Here is a 26,254-nt window from a genome sequence, read left to right as displayed (position 1 = left end):
TTATTGTTTATGAAGCAATTTAATAAGAATGAATGGTTTATTATAAATACAAGTTGTTGTGATTTATAATTATATGACCCATTTTATGTAATTGTAATTGTGAATTACTAAGTTAATTTTGTATGTGATTTATTTCAATTATATAATGATTTTTAATAAGTTAAAAATGCATTATTAAACAACATGTCTAGTAACACGTCCAATATGTCACACTACACAAATTGACATTTGACAAACGTAAAATAGACCCATTTTATCTGGGTGTGCCGTGTAAATGGAGGGATAGGGTAGGTTTAGGATTTAATTGGTGCTCTAATTGAGAATTAAGCATAATGATTATGTCCTTTATAGACCTAAACCTAGTCCTGCACTATGTGACTTGAGAAGAACAACCTTGTGCATGCATTTTGCACTCTTTCCTTGAGCTACCCGGCCACCCACATGAAAAAAGGAGAGTTTTTCTCTTCTTTTTCATTCTAATTCATTGTTACCAAAATATATTGATAATTTGTATATTCTCTCTAACTTGGTTTAGAATGCTTATGAAGTAAAACTCTCACAAATCTCTAATATTATTCCTCTATTACTAGAAATAGTAATCTCATAATATTAGTAATTATTTAAGGACACAAATACTAATTTCTAGTAACTAAATTAGTACTTGCATTTAGGGTGTTTCCTTGGTACAAATCCTTAAGGAGTAGATCCCATAATTGGATCTAGGGTTTTGTTGGGCATTTGGATTTTTCTTTAAGAAGACTAATTTGGTAGGAGACCAAATTAGTATAAACCATTCGGCCCTCATTGTAAGAATAATTGATTTTTCTTCTTACTTTGTATTTTTGTTATGCATGCATAAGTTCATTTTAATTTATGACTTAACTAATAAATACATAGTTATTAGAAGTGTCTAATAAGAGATTAATGAATCTTACAATTGGTATCAGAGCAATGGTTGTTGCATGCATAATCGGTTATTGTTTTTCCGAGTTAAAATGTTAACATATAAAACTAAAAATTTGATCAGAATATGAGGAAAGATATGTGGGCTAGTCTGAAGAATTATAGTTGTAAATATTCTGAACCATGGGCAATTGGTGCTGATTTTAATAACGTGCTTACCTATCAGGAAAGGATTGGAGGTGAAGTTACTCCAGTTGAGATTCAACCTTTCCAGGACTGCATTGATCTCTATCAGCTTCAAGACATAAAGGCTGTTGGCTCTTACTTTACATGGACCAACAAACAGGGTGTTGACACAAGGAAGTACAGTAGACTTGACAGATTATTGGTGAATGGGGATTGGTTACAAAGATTTCCCGAGGCTTTTGCTAACTTCTTGCCTGAGGGAATTTTTTATCACTGCCCCTGTGTGGTACAGTTTGGGGTGGCTAATCAGAGAAAACATGCCTCCTTCAAGTATTATAACATGTGGTCTTTATTCCCCTGTTTCACTCAAATTGTTGGGAATCACTGGGACGATCAGATTGATGGTACCCCAATGTTTAAGTTGATTACTAATCTGAAGAAACTGAAAAGGCCTTTGAAAGAAATTAATAAGGAGAATTTTCATGATATAGAGCATACTACCTCCCTCACTCTTATGGCTCTTACCAAACTTCATGAGAGGTTAAGAGTCACTCCTTTGGACCCTGCTCTGAATATGGCTGAGAGAGAGTTGTCTAAAGAATATGCTGTATTGCTGAATGCTAAGCATCAATTCCTTGAGCAAAAAACTAAAGCTACCTGGGCTATTGAAGGTGATGATAACACATCTTACTTTCATGCTAGTCTAAGGGCTAAAAGAAGCAGGAAGAAGGTGTTTCAGATTGAGGATGTTCATGGGAGTTGTAAAACTAATCCTGAGGATATCAACACAGCTTTTGAGGATTTTTTTATTCAGATTCTGGGTACTAGTCAGGCTGTTAAAAGTGTGCAGAAGCCAACTGTCTAGAAAGGCAGAGTGATTACCATTGAGCACCATGAGAAGCTGCTGAGGAAAGTTACTGCTGAGGAAATAAGGTTGGCTATGTTCTCTATTCCTGGGACTAAAGCCCCTGGCCCTGATGGCTACAGCAGCCAATTTTTCAAAGACACCTGGAGTATTACTGGGACTGCAGTCTGTGCTGCCATTATGGATTTTTTTGAGAAAGGCAAGTTGTTAAAGCAAGTTAACAATACTGTGTTAACTTTGGTGCCTAAAGTTGATATGCCTCTTTCTGCCACTCAATTCACGCCTATAACATATTCTTACATAGTCTATAAATGCATTGCAAAGTTGCTTTGTAATAGATTGAGTGAAGTGCTGCCTCTTACTATAAGTCCAAATCAAAGTGCTTTTGTGAAAGGTAGAGATATAGTAGAAAATATCTTAGTTTGTCAACATTTGGTGAAATTGCATGGAAGGAAAGCTTGCTCACCTAGCTTGTTGATGAAGATTGATCTTCAAAAGGCTTATGATAGTATTGGGTGGAGTTTTGTGAGGGAGATGCTTGAGGCTTCGCTGTTTCCTGAGCAGTTCATTACCTTAATCATGGAATGTGTTAATACTCCCTCCTTTTCTTTAGCTTTAAATGGTGAGCTATTTGGGTTCTTCAAAGCTAAGAGAGGGATTAGACAAGGTGACCCTCTCTCTCCTTTGCATTTCACTATTTGTATGGAATACTTAAGTAGGATTCTTCAGGTGGTTCAAGACTATGATGGTTTCAAGTATCACCCTTTATGTAAGCCTATGAAGTTGTCTCATCTGTGCTTTGCAGATGACTTGCTTTTGTTTTGTAACCGGGATATAACTTTTGTGACTATTTTGCTTAGGGCATTTGAAACCTTCTCTTGTGCATCAGGGCTTAAAATGAATAGAGGCAAGTCTTGCTTGTATGGTAATGGTGTTGATAAGGATACTTTCTCTGAGATTATCAGTTTGGCTGGGATCCCTGCTAGTAGGCTTCCATTTAGATATCTGAGGGTTCCAATCATTGCTAAAAGAATTTCTTCCTTGTAGTGTTCTAAGCTGGTTGAGAGAGTTGTTGACAGGATTAAGGCCATTGGAGCTCGTAAGTTGTCATATGCAGGTAGATTGACTTTAATCAAGTCTGTTCTCAGCAATTTACACTGTTATTGGGCATGTATTTTTGTACTACGTGTGAGCATTCTGAATAAGGTTGAAGCTATTTGTCAAAGCTTTTTATGGCAAGGTAAAGAGATAGCTCAAGGACCTGCTCTTATATCCTGGGACAAGTGTTGTAATGCAAAGAAGGCAGGGGGTTTAGGTATCATTGAGTTAAGAATATGGAACTATGCTGCTATGGGTAAGTATATATGGTAGATTGCCCGGAAAGAAGACCACCTGTGGGTCAAATGGATACATGCTGTGTACATGAAGACTAGGGGGTGGCTTGATTATCTTCCTACTGCTGGATCAAGCTGGTCTTCGAGGAAATTGTATGCTGTGAAAGAAAAACTGAAACCAGGTTACTTTGGTGACTGGTGGCTGACACAGGGGGCATTTATAGTATAAAAGCAGGCTATAACTGGTTGGGGACCTCTAATATTAATGTTAATTGGACTCCTTTTGTTTGGAATACGCCGAGTCCTCCTAAGCATTGCTTTATCGGGTGGCTTGTGGCTCATGGCAGATTGCTTACTAGGGACAGGTTGCATAAGATGAGAATTTGTGAGGATACTATGTGTTGTATATGTGGAAATCAGGATAAAAGTCATGATCATCTGTTCTTTGAGTGTGATTATATTAGGGAATGTTTACCTTTGTTTAATGCCTTAATGAAGATCTCTGACCCTATTGGGAATGTGGTACAGTGGTGGTTGAAACTTCGTATGAGAAGCCTGTTAAGAAAGCAGATGATAGGTGCTGGTATTCAGGCTTCAGTCTACAGAATATGGGAGATGCGAAACAAATGCAGGGTAGAAGAGGTGCTTCTCAGACCGAGGAACCTGATTCTTTTGGTGCAGCAGGATATCAGAATGAGGCTCCAAGGATTACATAGTCATAGAAAGATTAGTGGATGTATATAGAATGGCTTTAATTTTCCCATTGTTTTTTCGATTCTTGCTAGATTGATGTAAGAAGAAACAGTTGATGAATTTGTTGGTGATCACTTCTGGAATAATATAACTTACATTTTACCAAAAATAAAAAATAAAACTAAAAATTTGTGATATATGATGATATAGGCCACAAAATTTTTGCATGTTAAACATTCTGGTCCTAAATTGAGTTTAGGTCATTTTGATGATTTATGGTATAAATATTGCTCTTTAATTTATTTTTAGTATTTTTATTACATTTTATTTAGTAAAATGACTTATAAAATGCTAAAATTAGTTAGACTATGATTCTGACCATGAAATTTTTACACGACCTCACATGCATATTTTACACATTGTATGTACAATTTCGTAAAAATGGTTTTATATTGCATGTTTTATGATTTTTACATGATAAAAAATAGATTAAATAGAGGTATTTTGGTTAAAATGGTTAGACTTCGTTTATGCCCATGAAATTTTAGTATGTTGTCACATGCAATATTTACACACTGTATATAATTTTGAGATGAAATGGTTTCATTTTGCATGATTTATGATTTTTAGATGTAAAAATCACATAAATAGTGACTATTTTAGCAAAAAAAAAAAAAGAGCTAAAATGAATTTTTTGGCATGAAATTTTTTCCCAATGTTGTATATATGATATGAACATCAGATCTAAAGTTGCATGTCAAATTTCGTTTAATTTGGATGTTTATTATTTTTATATTGTAAAATAAATAAATAGCAACTTTAAATAGTCATAATTATAAATTCATTTTTTGGACTTAAAATTTTATCATTTTCAGGTTCTAGAAATTTATATAGAATATTCAAAATTTTAATTTTGATTTATTACAAAATTTTATGTTTAATTTGGAATTAAAAGATTAAAATTATGTATTATACGATTTGTTTGTGAAATAAATTTAAAATATTCTAAGGGCAAATTTTATGAAAGTGTTGGAATGTTGGAAATTTTCCAGAATATACAAAATTATGATTTTGAAATTTTCGAATTTTTATGACTTATTGGGAATTATTTCTTTATTATTATGAATAATAGTGTTTAAAGAGTAATAACAAAATATCAAGTTGAATTATTGTCAAATATTTAGTGAAGACTAAATTTTTGAGTCCTAAGAAGGTTGGGGTAATTAACTTGGACATAGATTTGATTTATGTAATACTGTGTGATTTTAATAAGTTAACTGTCACAATTATCCATAAAACCGGACCGAATATACGATATTAGCTTAAATAGGGCGATTTGGCATATCACATGGCATGTTTCATACATATATTAATGCTGCATTTTTAGTATGATTGTCATATTTTATTTTATATAATTTTGAATTATGTGAATTGTACTTAGTATGGCCTTAGTTTTTAATTGGTATTTCCCGAAATGAATGGGGATATCGATTTGGTTGTAATTATTGTGATCTCGTATCACTTTTATTTTATTTTGGTTTTTTCTTTTTATATTGTATAAAGTATAAAAGCTATGTAATTTATTTATTCCGAAGTTCCTTGAAGATAGTGCCATTCGAGAAGGCGGTCCAACCAAGAAGGTGTTGCCTTGGAGTGCGTGCCAAATGAAGTTCAAGGGACCAAAGGAGTTGGTTTCCGAATTTGTAAATAGTTTATTTGATTTATTATTTTAGGAAGGCCATACCAGGATTTTATCGTTCTGCTTTGCATTTGTTTTATATGTTTGCATGCATAGCCAAATCGCCATAACTAAACATGCATATTACTTTATCGAGTCATCGACCGTGTCAATTATAATTATCCTAGTTCACCGCTTTAGTTCACTTAAAACGTGATAGATAATAAATTGACAAGACCTCTCACTTAATAATTCAGTATTAGCCTTACCAAATAGTAGAACCATGAGTCCCAATTTCCTAAGGAAGTAGGCTCGGCTCACCGGGGTGCTAAACTTGTTACGTTGGGTAAGTGGGTAGTAAATTGTTATTACATCGAAATTTGGATTGAGCTCAACGGAAGTATTCGTGACCGTAGTCGCATGTGTTCCGGGCTAAAGATAAATATTAAAGTAATTTTTATCGACCGAGAGTTCTAGAAGTAGAATCGATTAAAGAGTTAATCCACCGAGTTATATTGATAAGGGATGAATAGGCTCAACGTGCCCGAGTTAATATGAATTTGGATCTCGGGATCATTTATAATATTTGGGTAGAGGTCACTATATAAATGCTTAAAACTTGTTTAAAATGTTTACAAGTATTGTTAAAACAATAGATGTTTATTAATTCCTTCACTTTTAATTTTGTAGTCAATTTTTTTTTTCACAATAGCAATGGCAACTCAAATTCATCCGCAAACACTAACTCGAACACTCTCACCAATGTTTCATGGCTCCGATCCTTCATGGATCGTTGTAAATTAGAAAAGAATGGGTCCATCTTCGCCGATTGGGATGCTCAACTTCGCTTGGCCGCGGAGGGTAACGACAAGCTTCGTTACCTTACCGAGGCCTCTCCCGCCGCACCTAATGCTAGGTCTACCCCCGCCGCTTGGCAAGCCTATGAGACTTACCAAAATGAGTCGGCCGCGATCAAAAATTTGTTGATCTTTTCTATGGAGGCCGAACTCCAAAGAAGTGCTATAAAGATTAGCACCGCATATGAGATCTATACGAAGCTTGTGACTATGTTTTCACAAGCTCCGAGAATCATTCAATATGAAGCGGCATCCTGCATTCTTTGATCTCAACATCAAGGAGGGCGAAAAAGTTAGCCCTCATGTGCTCAAGTTGATGGAGCATGTTGAGACCTTAAAAATGTAAAAGGTAGAAATTTCCAAGGAACTCATCATTGGTCGAATTCTCCATTCCTTGAACAAGGTTAAGGCATATGTTTAATTCAGGGTGAATTTTAATATGCAAAACATGAAAGTTTCTCTCGATGAATTGCACAAAATGCTTGTGAAAGCCGAGAGGGACATGAGGCTAAGTGTTAGCACCACCAAGGATGTGCTCAACATTAATCATAAGAGCAAAGGGAATTTTAAGAAAGGTGGCAACAAGGAAAGGAAGCCAACTCCCTACAAGAACAAAGGAAAGCCTTGTGAAGCTAGCTCCTCTAAGCCCAAGAAGGGTGCCCCGTCCGGGGACAAATGCCACTGTTGTAATGGTATTGGGCATTAGAAGAGGAATTGTCCAAAGTACCTTGGCGATATAAAGGCTGGAAAGGTTATTCCAGTAGGTAAATGACTATCCTTATCTTTTATGTTTCGATCTCAACTTTGCTATTTTGATATAAGTTGTGATGATTGCCCCTTAAATTGTAATTGGGGCATCCTAGCAAGGACAAGGGCAAAGAAAAACAAGCCTAGAAGATCTTGAGGGAAGCTAGATGTAGCCTCCCATGGTGCTAGATCGATGGAAGCTTGGCTTTATTTAGCTCTGTTTTTATTTTCACGTTGTATTTTGAAATTTTAGAACTATTTTGATTTCCTCGTTTGACTTGGGAATTTGGTTGTTTCCTTAAACAATGGTTGTATTTTGGATATTGGTGACTTGGTTTGCAACCCAAGTCACCTACTTTATCGTATTATTTGTTCTAAAATTTATCATCATACACTTCTTGAATCAAGGAACATAATATTATCAACTTAAACTGATCAAATAGACAATTATAATGATGAGTCATTATATGTCCATGACATATAAATTCAATTCTCCTTATGCCATTGTGACTAAAGTCACAACTTAATTATATGAGATCAATTATAAAGTTATGATTGAGTTGCTGAACTCACACAAGGGAACATTGCCAACCTTATTTGATGCACCTATCAAATTTAAATCGTCAAGTCTATATTATCCTTTCAACATGTCTCGATTAAATCACTATCAGTTGATATGTGATATGTTTTCCTCTTTCACCATCATTGTTTGTGGCTCAAAAGCTATCTTTAGAGAAAAGTGCTTTTCCCCTAAAGATAGAGTGGGAGTGAATGTGAATCTAGCCACAAACCTTGAGTAGATGGGATCTACGTGCGGAGACGAAAAGAAGATGTTCTTAAGGGAACTACGTGAGGAGACCAAAAGAAGATGTTCTTAAGGATACTACGTGAGGACACCAAAAGAAAGCGTTCTTTGGGAAATTTAGATTATGATCTATGATGTGAATATACCTAGATATTTTAAAATTTTACTTAAGAGCCTTATGAAACTATGGTATCTATGCAAGTAAATGGATTTATTAGGGATTGTTGAGATCAATCCAAAGTAAATAGAAATTTATGATTAAAAGGTTGCATAGAGTGGCATGTCGATGTCTACGAAAGGTAAGCTAATTGTTAACTATGCTAAAGATTCAAATCATTGCTATGCCTCATTATGAAAATAATTAAGGTATTAAAACCACTTTTCAAATGGGTATTTTGAAAGGGATATGTGAATGACATATATGGTATTAACTAATACTTAAAGAAGAAATGATTATTCCAAATCATGTAATGTTTCGAATGATTTGTCAAAAATGAAACATGTGTATATATGAACATGAGTGGGAGCAAATGAATGTCATGTTAACACATGACAGTCAGTGGGAGCTATCATCCTTCAAGAATTCCATAACTTATTACTCATTGGAAATGACGTGCAAATAGGTTTTCAATTCTGGATGAAATTAGACATTATGCAAATCTATTAAAACACGGGATGTTAGATTAGCACTAGGATGGGTATCTTATGATGATAATGATCCTTCATCTTAAAGGGATCAACCAATTAAGTAGGTTATTCATATTGATGAAAATTGAATTGTCATAGAGTTATGATTATTCAAATTAGCCTAAGAACTGTTGCCTACATGAATTCAATCACTACTGTTTCCGCCGTTAGTATATTCATGTATGCCTTGATCCACATGTCCTGGATGAATTACATGCTTGGAGCATGAGAAATCGATAACATGTTTACCCATATGAGAGTCATTGGTAAGACATTAGGAACCGTCATGAACTCTCAAGGAGAACTAATGGTCTGTTCTAGAGCTTGGAAGAATAACAAGTTGTGTGTTAAGAGGTTACACAAACTCAAGTTTCCAAACTCATTTGGATTTGTGAAAATCCTAGGTAGTTTATTTACATAAGGAGTAAGACACTAGAAAGGTGCATTTTATTGTCATCCATTGCAAGATTCTACAAAATGAACCTAACTACGCTGTGATTAGCTGGTGTACTTTAAAACTACAAGTAGTGTTGTCCACCAAAACCCACATCACAAGTTATATGATAACAGTAGGAGCTTCTTTTAAGCTAAAGAACCTATGTCTAGTATGAAGTCTAGATATGTACTTAGTAAAATTCATGGTATAAGGGATAACATAAAATTGAAGGAAATCGCAATTCACAAAGTTTGAACACTTGGACACAAGGTATGTTCACAAGCTAAACTTTTATTGCGTTAGGCAAGTGCATAAGTACACTTATGATTATAAGACATAGAGTAGTAATATGGTATTGACTACTCGTATGTGATAATCACATTTATTGTTAGAGTTATCGTTAACTCATTTTGTACTTTGGTACATCCAAATGGGTTGTTGAGATAATATTGAACCCCATTAAAGTGAACTGGATAACATAGTATTCGCCCTTAGTTACTTATATGAGGTGACATCTCAAAGCAACTAGAGTATAATGCGATTGATGGCAAGTTCAAGTGCCATAGAGTCATGAGAGATGACTAGTCGATCACATAGGCAGACTGTGAGGGACACTCTGTTGGGCTTATGACCGCTTGTAGAGTTCTGGAAATTTTTATAGCCTGATCGTGGTGAGAGCTACTATGGTATTCTTATGAGTCGATTCTTTGACTAAAGACTGTTCGGCTAAGATGGCACAGTTTCAGAGTGACTTTGATTTATGTCCTACAACCTTCGTAATTGGGGTCTAATGGGCATGTTTTGGGTCATGATGAGCTGTGGCTATTCAAAGGGAAGAGTGCAATAGGAATTGTTCATCCCCGTCAGGGTTATCTTATATCTCAAGGCCACTCGAGGAGCAATGAACAGGAAATGCGTGGCCACGCTCGGAAGGTATCTATGGTAGATGATTTTGGTCAGACAAATATTCGCCAGATCGAGGAAACCACTCTTTATATGATCAAATGCAAGTACGACCTACAAGACACCTTGCATTGAGTGGGAGATAGTAATAGGACAAGAGAATTGGTGACGTACACTTGTCACAGACAAGTGGGAGATTGTTGGAGTATGTGTCCTCGACAATAATGCGATCACATGTTAAAATCTCATATTAAGAATGCTAATGGGAAAGTGATATTTTAGTGTCAACTGATCCACACTAATCGGTAATGATTGGCTGACTAGAGTTTGACATTACTATCGTATGACGGTGGTGATCAGTTGATCCCTTAAGGTCATACCTCTAGGGTAACGCTCTTAATTGATTAATTAATTAATTGTATGATGATACAAGTTAATTAATTCCTTAAATTTGAACAACTGATTTTGTGAGAAATGATACGTATCTTATTGTAATTCGATTAAATAAGATTCGTAATAAGTAATTAAATTGTTTTATTACTTAAGGTTTATTTATTATTTATGAAACAATTTAATAAGAATGAATGGTTTATTATAAATACAAGTTATTATGACTCATTTTAAGTAATTGTAATTGTGAATTACTAAGTTTATTTTGTATGTGATTTATTTCATTTATATAATGTTTTTTAATAAGTTAAAAATGCATTATTAAACAACATGTCTAGTAACATGTCCAATATGTCACACTACACAAATAGACATTTGACAAACTTAAAATGGACCCATTTTATATGGGTGTGCCGTGTAAATGGAGGATAGGGTAGGTTTAGGATTTAATTGGTGCTCTAATTGAGAATTATGCATAATGATTATGTCCTTTATAGACCTAAACCTAGTCCTACACTATGTGACTTGAGAAGAACAACCTTGTGCATGCATTGGGCACTCTTACCTTGAGCTACCCGGCCACCCACATGAAAAAGGAGAGTTTTTCTCTTCTATTTCATTCTAATTCATGCTTACCAAAATATATTGATAATTTGTATATTCTCTCTAACTTGGTTTAGAATACTTATGAAGTAAAACGCTCACAAATCTCTAATATTATTCCTCTATTACTAGAAGTAGTAATCTCATAATATTAGTAATTATTTAAGGACACAAATACTAATCTCCCCTACTACTAAGAGAATAAAAATTCTCTTAGTTTTCCCGCCTAAAGAGACTTCTTCTTAATTGGGCCTATTTCTCTGGATACTACTAACACAACAAGATTTGATGGATTGTAAATTGTGGACCTTATACGTAGCCCATATTTTCTATCTCATCTATCAAAGTAAAAGTTATTAATAGCCATAATTTTGGACTATACATGTCATATTATAAGTTAGATGAGTGAACTTGATTTTTTATAAATTTAAATTTATATTATATTTATATGTTACCTCTTTTGTAAGAAATCATTAGTTATTTATTATGTAAATTTTTGTTTAGTAATATGGACTATTTTTTGAAGGATGTAAAAACACTTATGTATTTTTTATTAGAAATAAAAAAGTGAAAACATTATTTTAATAATTTGTAAATAGTCTTTTTCGACGCGAGAAATAGTTTTTACTGCTTTTCGTTTTAAGGTCAATACGCGTTTTAATAAAGTTATACAACTAACTTAATAATTGTACTATTAATGTCATAAATTAGTTGCATGTAACGGTATAAAATTATTGTGTTATTTTTAATAGTTAAAAAATAATTTAACTTAAAATGTCTTCTTATGGTAGTAAACTTCATTTATGCAAATAATTTAATTGATAATATCTCTTTATAAAATAAATCTAAAAAGTACCGTGCTATAGCACGGGAACTACACTAGTTTCTAGTAACTAAATTAGTACTTGCATTAAGGGTGTTTCCGTGGTACAAATCCTTAAGGAGTAGATCCGATCATTGGATCTAGGGTTTTGTTGGGCATTTGGATTTTTCTTTAAGAAGACTAATTTGGTAGGAGACCAAATTAGTATAAACCATTCGGCCCTCATTGTAAGAATAATCGATTTTTCTTCTTACTTTGTATTTTTTTTATGCATGTATAAGTTCCTTTTAGTTTATGACTTAACTAATAAACACATAGTTATTAGAAGTGTCTAATAAGAGATTAATGAATCTTACAGGAAGAACTCCCCCAACAATGTAATTAGCATAGTCGGCGAAACATGGTGTGGTGTGCTAGCTTCTCCAGTTGTGAATGAATGGCCATCAAGATATCATCGGGGAAAGAGTCATTGATCGGTGTCTCTCCCTCATCATCATGAAATCAAATTCTTGACAAGTGATCCGCTACCACATTTTCGACTTCCTTCTTATCTCTTATCTCCAAATCGAATTCTTTGAGTAGAAAAATCCATCTCAACAACCTTGGTTTTGCCTCTTTCTTTATCAAGAGATGTCGAAGAGCACGGTGATCCGAGAAAACAATTACTTTTGATCCAAGCAAATATGAACGGAATTTGTCTAGTGCATAGACAATGGCACGGAGTTCCTTCTCGGTAGCATCATAGTTTACTTGGGCGGCATCAAGAGTCTTGCTTATATAATAAATAGCATGTAAATCCTTTCCTCCCCGTTGGCCAAGAACCGCTCCAACGGCGTAGTTACTTGCATCGCACATGATCTGAAATGGTAGCACCTAATTTGGTGGTTGGATGATTGGTGCTGAGACTAGTGCTTCCTTAATTATATCAAAGGCTTCAACACACTCATTAGTGAATTGGAATTTGGCATCTTTAAGCAAAAGTTGAGTGAGGGGTTTCACGATTTTAGAGAAATCTTTTATAAAACGGCGATAGAAACCCGCGTGACCGAGAAAGCTTCTCACCCCTCTTACATTTACGGGAGGTGGGATTTTCTCTATCACCTCGACCTTGGCTTTGTCAAATTCGATGCCCTTTTCTGAGATTAAATGACACAAAACAATACCTTCATTGACCATAAAGTGACACTTTTCCCAATTCAAAACAAGACTAACATCCTCACATTTTTGCAATACAAGAGAAAGGTTATGCAAGCAAGAGTCAAAGTCTTTTCCATAATTGCTAAAATCATCCATAAAAACTTCCATTATGGTTTCTAGATAATCGGAGAAGACACTCATCATGCATCTTTGGAAAGTAGCGGGGGCATTACATAAGCCAAAAGGCATTCTCCTATATACAAAGGTACCGTAACGGCATGTGAAGGTGGTCTTATGTTGGTCATTCGGGTGTATCGGGATTTGGAAGAATCCCGAATACCCGTCAAGGTAGCAAAAGAGTTTGTTAAAGGCTAACCTCTCAAACATTTGGTCAATGAATGGTAGGGGAAATGATCCTTTATTGATGCGGAATTCAATTTACGATAGTCAATACACATGCGCCAACCGGTGATCTTCCTTGTGGGTATTAGCTCATTCTTATCATTTGTCACCACCGTGGTACCTCCTTTCTTGGGTACCACTTGAACGGGGCTAACCCACAAAGAATCCGATATAGGATATATGATTCCCGCATCATGTAATTTCATAACCTCCGCTTTTACATCTGCTTGCATATGGTTCTCTTCTTTGGGATTGGATGGTAGGCCTATGGTTCTCTTCTAGATGAATTCTATGAATGCAAAAATTGGGGCTTATCCCTTTAAGATCATCTAAACTATAACCTATAGCCTTTTCATGTTCTTTCAACACATTAAGCAAGCTTTCCAACTGATTCTCATCAAGTTTGTCATTAACAATCACGGATTTAGTTTTAGATTCATCAAGGTAAGCATATTTCAAATTTGGGGGAAGCGGTTTTAGAGTTGAAGTTTGTACTTAACTTTCTTCCATTGAAGGTTCACTAAGGATTTGCTCCATCTCCATTTTGCACTCCATCCTCATAGCATATTCGACTTGTTCCTCAAGCTCCTCATACCCATCATACTCAAATTCCATGATATATTCGTCCATCTCTTCTTCTTGTATGGGAGGATCTTCGATTGCTTGTTCAACTTTAATGGATTGCTCCTATGTGAGCTCCTTGCAAGCTAGAGCGGCTTCAAGTAGATCTACTTCCAATTCCCAGTGCTTGTTTTTGGCCTCACTTGCTTCTAAGGCTTCCAATACTTGCAAAGGGTCTTTAATGAGAGTAGTACCCACATGGTCCTCTACACAACAATCTATAATATCCATCTTGCAAGTACACTAAGAAAATGGTGAGAAGTACCTTGAGGAAGTGCTCTCCGTCAAGGTAAAGAAAGACACAACTAAAAACAATTAATGAAAATCAAATCAAGTTAACATCGTCCCCGGCAACGGCGCCATTTTTGGTTTGGATTAGACTCGTTGTCAAAAGCTACCAACCAAAACAATTTTTATAACTTCACAAACTACTCTTAGGAAAGAGGAAAGTAAAGGTCGGATCCCAAGGGACGGGTATTGATGTACGATTTTCAATTGTAAATGCTTGTGTCTTAGGGTGTCACAATTTGGGTTGAGATAGGAGATCAACTAAACTAATCAACAATATAAAAGTAAAGTGATAAAAATAAGCAAGATGATTAAAAGGAGATGTAAACAATTGATTAAAAGCACTAGGGTGTCACGGGTTCATAGGGAAATAATGGGAGTTGATCATACAAACATGTTCTCTACTAGATGCAAGCACTTATTGTTGTGATAGGATCGAGTTGGTGTATAAGCTTACAATCCCTAAGAAGGTTTGGGTACCAGAGCCGAATCGATTAGATTGTACAACACCTACAAGTCGATTTAGTCCTTTCTATTCAACTATATGTATGGTCTAATGAGACTCGAGTTGGTGTATAAGCTTACAAGTCTCATTGAAAAGATAGGTGATAGGTAAAAAATGAAAGGATTCATAGGCTCGCATTTCATCAAACATAACATGTGCATAAGTTGAAATCACAACAAGCAAGCAAATTAATTATGAAAACATATTAGATTAAGCATGAATCAATCCACATGTTGGTTTCCCCTGATTCCCCCATTAACCCTAGTTAAGGAAACTACTCACTCATTATCAATTTTAACATGTTAATAAGGTTGTCAATCATACTAACATGGCAAAACATGATGAATAAATGAAAGTGATTAACAATAATTAAACAAGGTTAAGAGAGAATTATACCTATGAAGATGATTCCAAATAATAAAGCAAAGAATAATAGAAGTACTTGATGATTGATGGAAGGTTGTCAATCCTCCAAATAAACCAAAATAATCATCTAATTACCCAAAATAAAGGAAGAACAATAGAGAAATTAAGGAAAGATTAAGATCGAGAATTGTATTATAACTTGATTAAGAGTTGATTATAAGATTACTACTTGATTAAGGATGGATTAAGATAACATTAAAGGATGACTACAACTTCATGCTAATCTAGGTAGTACAATGGGGTATTTAAAGTAGAGATTAGGTACAAGAATTAGAGTTACTAAGAGCTTAAATGACTAATATACCCCTAACAAAAGTTGAGGAAATGCTCCTCTCGAAGGAAATGAGCATATCCTCGTGCTAGTCTTGCCATGATCCATGCGTCTTGAAGTAAGGCACGGGCTCTCTGACTTGCGATCCGAGAGGATTTCCTGGAAGACGCTCGGATCTTTGCACTGCGGGACGCTCGTCTTGGGCACAAGACGCCCGGATGTTGATGATGGGAGATGCCCGGATCATATCTGATCCGCTCGGATCCCTGGGCAGTCAGCTACTCTTCTTTCCCTCCTTCACAATCCGTAAGGATCATTTCGGGGATACAAGGATCCTTTCATCATTGCCCATTTCACTTTATTATCTACATAGGCCTTCTAGTATTGTCTTCTCTTTGATGCTTGGTCATTAGATGCGATCAATTTGGCTCCATTCCACCTCGTAGATGCAAGGTTAGCACTCATTTCCTAACAAAGGGGACAAAACCTCAAAGAATATACAAAATAGGAAACTAAAGATAGTAAATGACCCAATTATGTGCTATAAAGCATAGGAACGAGGTTAATTCGGGGACTAAATATGCTCAAATATGAGTCACATCAAAAAACCAGACTGCACTGACTATGGACCCGAGCGTCCTGAGCTCGATCCGCCCGTCTCTACCTGCTTTTATGTTTTTCTGCAGAGCATGGATCCGCCCGTCCCAGACACGGCCCTCGCGTCTCCCTCCCGTATTTCTCCCCTATTTTCGACAAATACAATATTTCACCCACCACACATCTCTTGACACCTCATCCTTCCTTCCTCTATAAAACATAAAATCCCCTCCCATATGACTCAAATCACACCAAAAGCACTCTTTCACCTCTCTAAATCAAAAACTCCCAAAACTTAGGGCTTCAAGAAGGATCTCAATTACAAAGAATATCTTCATCTTCAACAAACCAAATTTCTAGATCTACCTTTAAGATGAGATCAAGAAGGTCCTTCCCTAGAGAAAGAAGAAGACCAAGAGTAATTGGAAGCTCCTCCACATCTCACTTCAACACATTGAGGAGAGAGCATGAAGAAATAGTTGATCTCTCAAGACTTAATGAGTTCTCTAACATAGAATTCGCCAATGATGTGCAAAGACTCGTCTTTCATCGTCTCCTCGGTAAGAACATTCTTCCTACTAAGTTTATGTGCCATGACACATTGAGGAAACTAGGCATCTATCATCAAACCGATGCACTTTTTGACTTATTTGGTCTTTCAACTATGTTCCACATGCATGAACTCACTTATCCGTCCTTAGTTCTTGAATTCTTGAGTTTTCTAATGATTTCTACCTTAAACAAGACAATTTGTGTGGAGTTTAGACTAGAGAACACAACTCGAATGATGCCTCTTGTGGAGTTTGCTAGTGTGTTGGGTCTTGATGTATCGCCTACCCGTACATCAAAGCCGCGAAATTATAGCATAGCACCTCTATGGCAAGCCATGACGGGTCACGATTTCTCTTTCATTAAAGAATGCTCGGCTTATCATATTCAAAACCCCATTATTTGATTTACTTGCCGGTTTATCACAAGCACTCTCTTAGCCCGCCGCGATCCCACAGTAGTGAATGAACTCGATCTTGTTTTTATGGAGTCCTACCTAAAGATACAAGGGAGGAGCGGTTATCACTTCAACGCCCCCTTAGTACTCCTTGAACGATGGGCAAAGTTCTGGAATGCAGATGATGATGGTATGATCAACATTGTCAATGGAGGATTAATAACAAAGCTTGCAAGATTCATCAACCCCAATTTCAACAACAACAATGCTTATACACCTCTTCCGGGCAACACCAAGATTGATGAAATGTTAAATCTCCGACAACACCATTGGATAGCCCTTGAAGTCTATGAAAAAAGGATTAAATGGATAACCAAAGGGAGCACCCCCATCTTCCTTCCAATGGAAGGCTTAACAAGGATATCACCTCGAAGGGGTCCTCTCTCAAAAGTACCATCCTACCTCGTCCAAACAAATGCAACCCAAGCAAATCAAACTCCACCTCCAACCCAACTTGAACAACATGAACCTCAAACAAATGACAAAGAGAAAGTTGTTATCCGCCTTACCCATTTCCATAACAACCGTATAATCACCCAAATCCCATCATCCTTCCGAGAGACGACTTCATCACGGGTCTACTCCAAGACATGCACCAAAAGCAATATGAAGCAAGAGTGGACAACTACTTTGCTCTCTATCCACAATTTCACCGGTTGGCCCATCAAGGGCATATTAGTGAAGATGGAATGCTTCCCTCTTGGGCTCAAATGGATATCCTTTTTCCAAACTTGGAGCATAACAACGGTGGAACACATGGAGTAGGAGATGAAGGAGGGTCAAGTGGTGGTGATACGGTGGAGGTTAATAGCGAGGGGGACGAGTTCATGGACTTTTATGAAAGTGACGATGTGCAAGAACAAGAGGATAGTGATCCTGAAGGGGATGATAGTAACCATTGAAGATGTTCATGAGCTAGGTGGAGTGGGCATGCGCTACTCAACATGGCCATGGTGAAGCTCTTCTTTCCCCCTCATTTTTCTTGTCAAAAATTCCATGCTTTGCTAACTTGTTTTACAATTGATTGTTTCGACTTTAAGTGGTGTCCTTGTAAAACCGAAGGACTATTTTTCCACCTTAACAACATCTAGGTGATGATAAATTTATTATTCCCACTTTGAAAATACAAAATGACAAATTAGTTTCATGCATTGCATGCTTGTGCATGAACTCCCCCATTTTTACACTAAAAATAGTGTCTTACTTGGTTTAGGGAAGTTCAAGCACAAGCATTGGGAGTTAATCTAAATTAGCTCTCCAACCAATAAATTCATGCATCATATAGTATAGTTTAGAATGCATCACTTGTGTATATGTCATGTAGTTTGCATAGTAGTGTAGAAATCATGCATTCTCATTTAGCTTGCATAATTTCCTATCGTATTGGCCATTGAGGACAATGCCCATACTAGTGTGGGGATGAGAAATTCTAACTTGACTTTTAAATAAAATGATAAAAATTGAAATTATTTTAAAAATACAAAAATATGCCCTTTATTTTCATAAACACAAAACCATAAAAATTAAAAATTGAAAAACCAAAAACATGTTCATTCCTTTATAGTGTAGAATTGTATATATTTTGTATATACTTGTTTGTTTGTTTGTTTGTCTATCCTTCTATCACATTGATCGACTATGCCACATCGGAGACATGAGGATTATGAAGACCGCATGGTATGATCTTTCCAATCTCCTTTTTCCTCTCTATGTTAATGACTATGTGGCTTTATTTTGATTGATGCGGTTCAAACCAATGTGATTCTAGGAGTTGCATTTAGTTTATATGGCATACTAGTTGGTAGAAGCATATGCATTAGGTTGTATAAATGTTAGTTGCATCATAGCATATAGTTGAATTTTAGGAAAATTTTGTGAAAACATCTATTTGGGAAGTTTGACAAGTGTATATAAGGCCCTTGTAGATACTTTTTCTTCTTAAGACTTTGCTCATTAGAATGCTTGTAAAACACCCTTGGATGTGTCATGCTAGTATCCTTTGACCCATGGATTAAGGCCTAGTCAAGAGTACCTTGTGGTGTGATAACTCCTTGGCTACTATTTATTCCAAGGTGACCCTTGAAACCATGCAACCATCTTCCACATTCTACCACATTTTGTCAACAAAAAAGGGAATGGGCACAAAAATTGTTCAAATTTGAGTTCAAGAATTGAAATGAAAAACAAAAAGTTTGCAATTTGCATCAAAGAAAAGAGGAGTACAAAAATAAGAACTCCTACGCTTCAAATATAAGCACCCTCGCTACAAATAGGGTGACTTAGAAAATGTTCAAAAGAAAATGCAAAAAGTTGAAAATTGTCAAGTATTGTGATGCTGTCGTTTCACACCAAAAATAAATTCCTAAGAACAACTAGCAGAAGCTAGCGGCAAGTAGGGTCGATCTCCTCAGGGAAGCAGAATAGTGTACAGTGTAATCTAAGTCTGTTGGTTTAACGGGGGTTTGTTTGATGTTTTGTCACTAAACAACTAATAAGAGTAAGGAAAGAGAAATAATAGGAAAAAAATAAAGACGTAAACAATAGAGAAAGAGGTATGCTAGGACAGTCGGTCCACCATGGTACTTCTGCAATAAACTAAAGGTAAAGGTCGGTCAAATTACTGTGAGAAGGGTAGCGTTATCTCCTTTCGGTCTCAAATCAGTATCTCCTTTCGGTCTCAACTCACCCTAGATTACTTCTAGCTTGTCTTTCGCCCTCACTAGGTTGATCCATTAATCATGACAGGTCCGCTCTTTCCAATCTTTCGATCTAGGTCAAAGCTTAACTAAATTAATTAACTCCTCGCATGCATTCAATTCGTTAATTATCGTCACAAATTGTCTGGGGTCAATTCTCACATTAATCCTTTCTACCCTAATTATCGATTAATTGCAATATACCATGGCTTCCCTAAAATCCTAGCATAAGGAGAATTAGCTACTCATAATAACAATTGCGATAACAATAGAATACGAATGAACTAAATAAGAAAGCATAGCGATTGAATCAAATAGATCTAGAAGCATAAAGGGAATAATTAAAGCAATAACTAATAACAATAAATTGACAAGAGTGGAGAAAAGCAATTAATTAAAGAACAAGGGTTTAAGGGTAGATATTACTAATTAATTGAAGAGTGGAAGAAGGAACGTTGTCACGCCGTTCCAAGCAATGTCAAGCATAATGTAAAACTGAGAAATGTAAAAAATGATAGATCATGTTTTAGGTCTACTCGTGTCTCTTATTTATAATAAGAGATATTTATTATTTCCTAAAATAATTATAAAGATAAGACTAAACATAACAAATCTCGCGCAACATGATTCACGCAGCGGCTCATAATCGATCGAGCAACAATGGCTCTCGATCGAGCACTATTCCAGCAACTCCCTCTTCGATCGAACAAGTATGGCTATCGATCGAGTACTTTCTCAGCAGCACAGGTCGATCGAGAAAGGGTTCCATTCGATCGACCACATAGCATAACAAAATAATTCGATCGAGCATGACTAATCACTCGATCGAGCTGCAATCAGTTCGAACCTCCACAATTGGCTTTGACGCTTATAAATACGACTTCGCGCTCTCCAATGTAGCGACATTTCCACTCCAAATCTACTCATCTCTTAAGTGCAAGATTGTGGGACGGTTTTAGGCTCAAATATCGCTCCTTCGGGTACGTACCTGCAAATAACACAGGAAATACCAAAGTATGCGTACCGGGACATTTTCATAGCAAATAACTACAAATAAAGTACGGAAATGCGTGCTAAAAGGGTCCTAAAACACTATATAAATAGCACGCATCAAACTTCCCCAAACCGAACCTTTGCTTGTCCTCAAGCAAACTAATGCAACTAATATGGACTAAATAGAAAGGAGTAAAACATGGACAAGCCATAAACCGTCAACTCAAACCATTTTAATGCAACAAAATCAACTACTAAGAGCGCAATGTCAAAGCGAACGAATTTATGCATATTTCGAAAAGATGTTGAACTTTCGACCTTGCAAGACTTTCAAAATCGAACTCTCACGGGTCGCTCAATCACACAATTAAGCACAAGAAGATATATAATGTAAGATAGAAAGAGTAAAGATCACTCACCTAACTGCAACCTATAAGAACATGCATGCAATCTAACATGAATAAAGTCTCTACAACCGTGCATATGCATTCCAACCAACTGATGACCAAAACACATGCCGAGGACTTACATATGGGTAAGTGAGGTAATGGGTAAGAAGGGGCTAAAATGAATTTGGATACGTGGAGCTAATAGCCAGGCTGGCAACAACGGATCCGAATATAAAACTTCCCAACTTCATACTCAACTGATCAAGACAAAATAGTGCAAATTGGATGCACACAACTCACTAAACACCATAAATAATCAACTCCCCATAAAATATGGATAAAACATGGGAGTAAAAATCATAACATAATTCTTTCATTTTCCGCATATGATTTTTTTCTTTCTTCGTCATATTTCTTTTCTTTTTCTTTTCTTTTTCAATATTCCTCCTTCATTTCCTTCACCCATATCTTACAAAAAGATATAATAACTAACTGCAAATCAACACATTCCCAACATTGCTACCATAACTAGCTCGGCTAGGGTAGGAAAAATATGGATTGTAGCTATATGGGACAAAACAGGCAATTTGGCTATGTGGAGCTCATGGGTAAAATGAAATAAAGGGATTGCCTCTCCAAACATGTGTCACCAACCACAGACCCGAATGCATACAGGTACTAAGTAGACTAAACTCATGCTTATGCAATTTGATGTTACATGCCTTATAAGGAGTAACTACACACTTCCTACATGAACTGGTCATGAATGACACCAGTTAAAAGCTCTAAACCTCAGAAAGTTTGTAGTTTGCCAAAATTTTCAAGTAAAGTCTACTTGTTCAACAAATTTTGAAACAAAATTCGAGAATTTGCAAAAGACTTTTGCTAAAAGACGTGATAAAGTGCAAGGCTTAAGCAAATGACAGTTTACAGCAATGAAAAACTCCAATCAGACTCAACCTAAAATGCATAAATAAACATGATTATTTTGAATTTTTGTGAAAATTTTGTTGTTTTTATGGATTTTAATTTTTTGAAAGTAAATACAATGCATGCAGAAATGCAAGAAATATGAATGGAAAACAAATGCAAATGCAGACTCAAGGATGCATTACCCTCCCCAAACCAAATCGTACAATGTCCTCATTGTACACACATCTAACAGCAGCAGAGACGATGGTAAAAATGCAAACTCAAATGCAAACGAAATGAAACTAAACTAGAGGAGAGAAAAAGAGATCGAGTAGGAAACTTACAAGACATAACCTCCCCAAACCAGCTAGGAAGCTGAGGAGAGAGTAGCAGTCGTGATAACAGCAGGGATCACGAACATATATTGTCGCGGCAACAGCAGGGGCCGCAACAAAAGAGGAGTAACAGCAGTGAGTCACGTCAATCAAGTTCTGCAAACAACTTGAGTTCTAATTAATAATTAAGCAGTGAACAAACCTCCCCAAACCAATTCCCAACAAGAGGGAATTGCAATAAAACAAAGATAAATAGGGGAGAAAGAACTCAGTGAAATTACCCAACAGAGAATAATTAAACCAAAATAAACAGCGTGATTTGGTTTAATTAAAACTTTGAAAAATATTTGGGTAATAAAATGGTAAATTTGTTTGCAAAAATTTGTGAAAAATAGGTAAGGGATGTAGCATAAATAAGTTAAAAAAAACAAAGGGAAAATAAGGAAGAAAAATAAACGAGAAAGAAAAGAAGAAAAACTCCCTCTAACTCGGATTATTCAGCAGCAAACACTCGATCGAAAGACATAGGTCTTCGATCGAGTGATTCTTCCCCAGTAGGTAGGCTCGATTGAGAGAGTAGGTTTCTCGATCGAGTGGCTCCTTGCGCGTGCCCAGCTAGTTGCTCGATCGAGAATCAGCAGGGCTCGATCGAGTGGTTCTTCCATCTGGCGTACTCGATCGACTGATAAACAATTTGATCGAGTGCATGTTCTTTTGCACGCATCCCTATGCTCTATCAACTCCGCATTTACCTGAAATTTTTTTTCACAAATATGCAAAACAAAAATACCAATACAAAAAACTTGTCCATAGTCATCTTAACTAAACTAAACTAAACGAAATCTAATCGTCCTAATAAAACAGTAAATAGTCTAACAAAATCCGAAATTACAAAACAAATACAAGCCGAATAGCACTACGGCTTCAAGTTCCAAAACAAACAAAAAAACCCGCAAAGGGCTCCTGGCTCATGGAAATGCCCTCCACGTCCTTCGTCGTGGACGTCGGTCTCCAAATCGTCTTCATGGGAGACTTCTTCTTTTTCGGCTCAGCTCCAGTTTCCGTCTTCATCTTTACCTTCTTCCTTTTACTGCCCATGAACATCGGCTCATCATCCACCTCGGATTCCTCATCCGTAGCACTACTCCCAATGACATCTCTCGTATCCGCTATACTCAAACCTGCAACAACAGAAACAGCAGAGTGGTCCTCCATTTTGCTCCCAAGCCGGGGCAGAGGTGTAAGAGCTATAACAGATACGTCATGTAAAGGAGGTATAGACTCAGTAACAGCAGGAATAGCATGGCATGGTAGAACTCGCATAGGCCCTCTATGAGTAGCAGCCTTAGCGAAAACTAGTTCCTCCCCCCCTACCTGAAACGTGAGGGTCCTTAACCCGACATCAATAACCGCTTGCGCAGTATGCAAGAACGGTCTTCCCAAAATGATGGGAGTATGTGAGTCTTCTGGAATGTCCAACACTACGAAATCAACAGGGATAAAGAACTTCCCTATTTGCAGAGGGATGTCCTCTAAGACTCCTAAAGGTCGAGACAAGGTCCTATCAGCCATCTGGACCGTCATGTTGGTACATTGGAACTTAGTAAGTCCTAACCGTTTGGCCAATGACAGGGGTAAGACACTAACGCCGCCCCTAGGTCACACAATGCATTATCAATTAAGTGCGTGCCTATATGACAAGGTATCGAGAAACTACCTGGTCGGATAATTTGGTCGGACTCTATTCGGAGGAATGCGAGCACTCCTCTGTCAAGGCTACGATTTCAACAACATCGACCGACCTCTTACGCATTAATATTTCGCGCATAAATTTTAAATACGAAGGTACCTTTTTCAAGAAATTTCGATAAATGGAACATTGACATTCAATCCTCGTACAAACTCACCGAAACGCGCGAACTCAGGTTCCGTCTTCTTGACCCTCTTCAAGCGTCCTGGATATGGAGCATATTCAATGGGAACTCCTTTATGCGTGTCACGAATCAAAGCGTTATTAATCATCCGCTTGCTCAATGGCTTTTGAAGCATTGCACTGTCCACAGGGGTCGATCGAGGAGTATTAGAACTCGATCGAACGGTTTCGGCCTCCATTCCATTCGATCGAATGGTATTAGGGGTCGATCAATGAATTCTCGGCAATGATTACTCGATCGAAGGGTACTTGGTGTTCGATCGAGTACATCTTCAGCAAAAGTGCTCGATCGAATGGAACAAGGTGTTTGATCGAGCTCTGGCACAGCATAAGACGTTGTTTTCTGTACTGTTCCAGCGTGAACAGTACCAGGAGCTTCCAAGACGTCAGTTTCGGCATTTTTCTTCACCAAATCGAGTCCGTCATAAGACAAACCGCTCCGCAAATTAATCGCATTGACTGGGTCTTTATCGAAGAGTAGTGACCCACATCTATCTACCATTTGACGGAAGACTTCAATGCTAGATTGTTGCTCGAGTTGTTGCGCATGAATTGCAGCTTTAAGGTCATCATACTCGGCTTGGGTAATGCGTACTTGACCTTGCTCTATGGGATTCTGAGGTTCCGCAGCAGTCAAATCGGCATACAACTCAGAAAATGAACTTCCTTGCTTAAATTTCCTATAAGCTAGCACTCTCTTGGAATCCGCCATACAAGAAATTGGGTCATGTCCTTCCTCGCCGCATCTACCACAAATTTCTTCTTGAATATTCAAAGAAAAAACTTGCTGCACATTTTCTTTCACTTCCGTTCTAGCACTTCTTGGACTCTTATAGTCAGCTGTATAGATGGCCATATTCTCAATCAATGACCAACCTTTATCACTTGCAACATTAGCTTGGAATCTCCCTTGTGCAGCGGCATCTAATACGGCTCTTTGCTCGTAAAGCAACCCATTGTAAAACTGGTTGCACAAGTACCATTGCTCAAGTCCGTGATGTGGAACTGAGCGAACCAGCTTCTTGAATCTTGCCCATGCTTCACTCAAATCTTCAGCAGCAGATTGAGTGAAATTGGTAATTTGACTCCTCAGCGCATTGGTTCGCTGAGGAGGAAAATACCGCCTATAAAATGCTAGAGCCAACGAACTCCAATCCTTTACCCCAGCAGCCTCCTTGTCTAAATCCCTCCACCAGTCCTTAGCATCATCAATCAAAGTAAAGGAGAAAAGGAATTCCTTCACCTTATCTTGCGTCACACCAGCAACTAAAGGAATGGCTGAGCAATAATCAGTAAAAGGCTCAACATGTTTGACTGGATCCTCATCTACCACCCCTTTGAACAAATTCCGCTCCACCAAATCAAGGAAGGACGGATGGATACCAAAAGTACCCACATTAGCCGTGGGTAGTAAAAATCCCTTAGGCAAATCATCAGCACGAGGCTCGGAATGACTAGCCATGCTAGGCATTCTGAAAGTAGAACTGCAGCAACAGCAGATTCAAGTGGTCCTCTTCTAGGATATATACCTGCAAACTTCACAACACTAGAGCAAATATGAGAACTGTCTCAAGGAATGAATTCCTTGAGACTAAAAACAGACCTAAATAAAACAAATAAACACAGTTGCTTCCCCGGCAACGGCGCCAAAATTTGATGCTATCGTTTCACACCAAAAATAAATTCCTAAGAACAACTAGCAGAAGCTAGCGGCAAGTAGGGTCGATCTCCTCAGGGAAGCAGAACAGTGTACAGTCTAATCTAATTCTGTTGGTTTAACGGGGGTTTGTTTGATGTTTTGTCACTAAACAACTAATAAGAGTAAGGAAAGAG

The 26,254-nt window shown here is 37.0% G+C and overlaps 1 protein-coding gene across 1 annotated transcript; it reads left to right on the top strand.

Moving 5' to 3' along the window:
- The first annotated feature begins 1,030 nt into the window (after positions 1-1,030).
- Positions 1,031-1,954, top strand: LOC141618738 (uncharacterized). Its single transcript, XM_074435814.1, has one exon. The coding sequence runs from the start codon at positions 1,031-1,033 to the stop codon at positions 1,952-1,954; it is 924 nt and encodes a 307-aa protein (XP_074291915.1).
- The last annotated feature ends 24,300 nt before the right edge of the window (positions 1,955-26,254 follow it).

This window comes from Silene latifolia, chromosome X (assembly GCF_048544455.1).
Source record: "Silene latifolia isolate original U9 population chromosome X, ASM4854445v1, whole genome shotgun sequence".
Lineage (NCBI taxonomy): Eukaryota > Viridiplantae > Streptophyta > Magnoliopsida > Caryophyllales > Caryophyllaceae > Silene > Silene latifolia.
Note: the sequence above shows the minus strand (reverse complement) of the source record. Positions and strands in the feature narration are given on the sequence as shown.

Coding starts and splice junctions, on each gene's coding strand:
- LOC141618738 (XM_074435814.1), top strand. CDS start 1,031: ATGAGGAAAGATATGTGGGCTAGTCTGAAGAATTATAGTTGTAAATAT.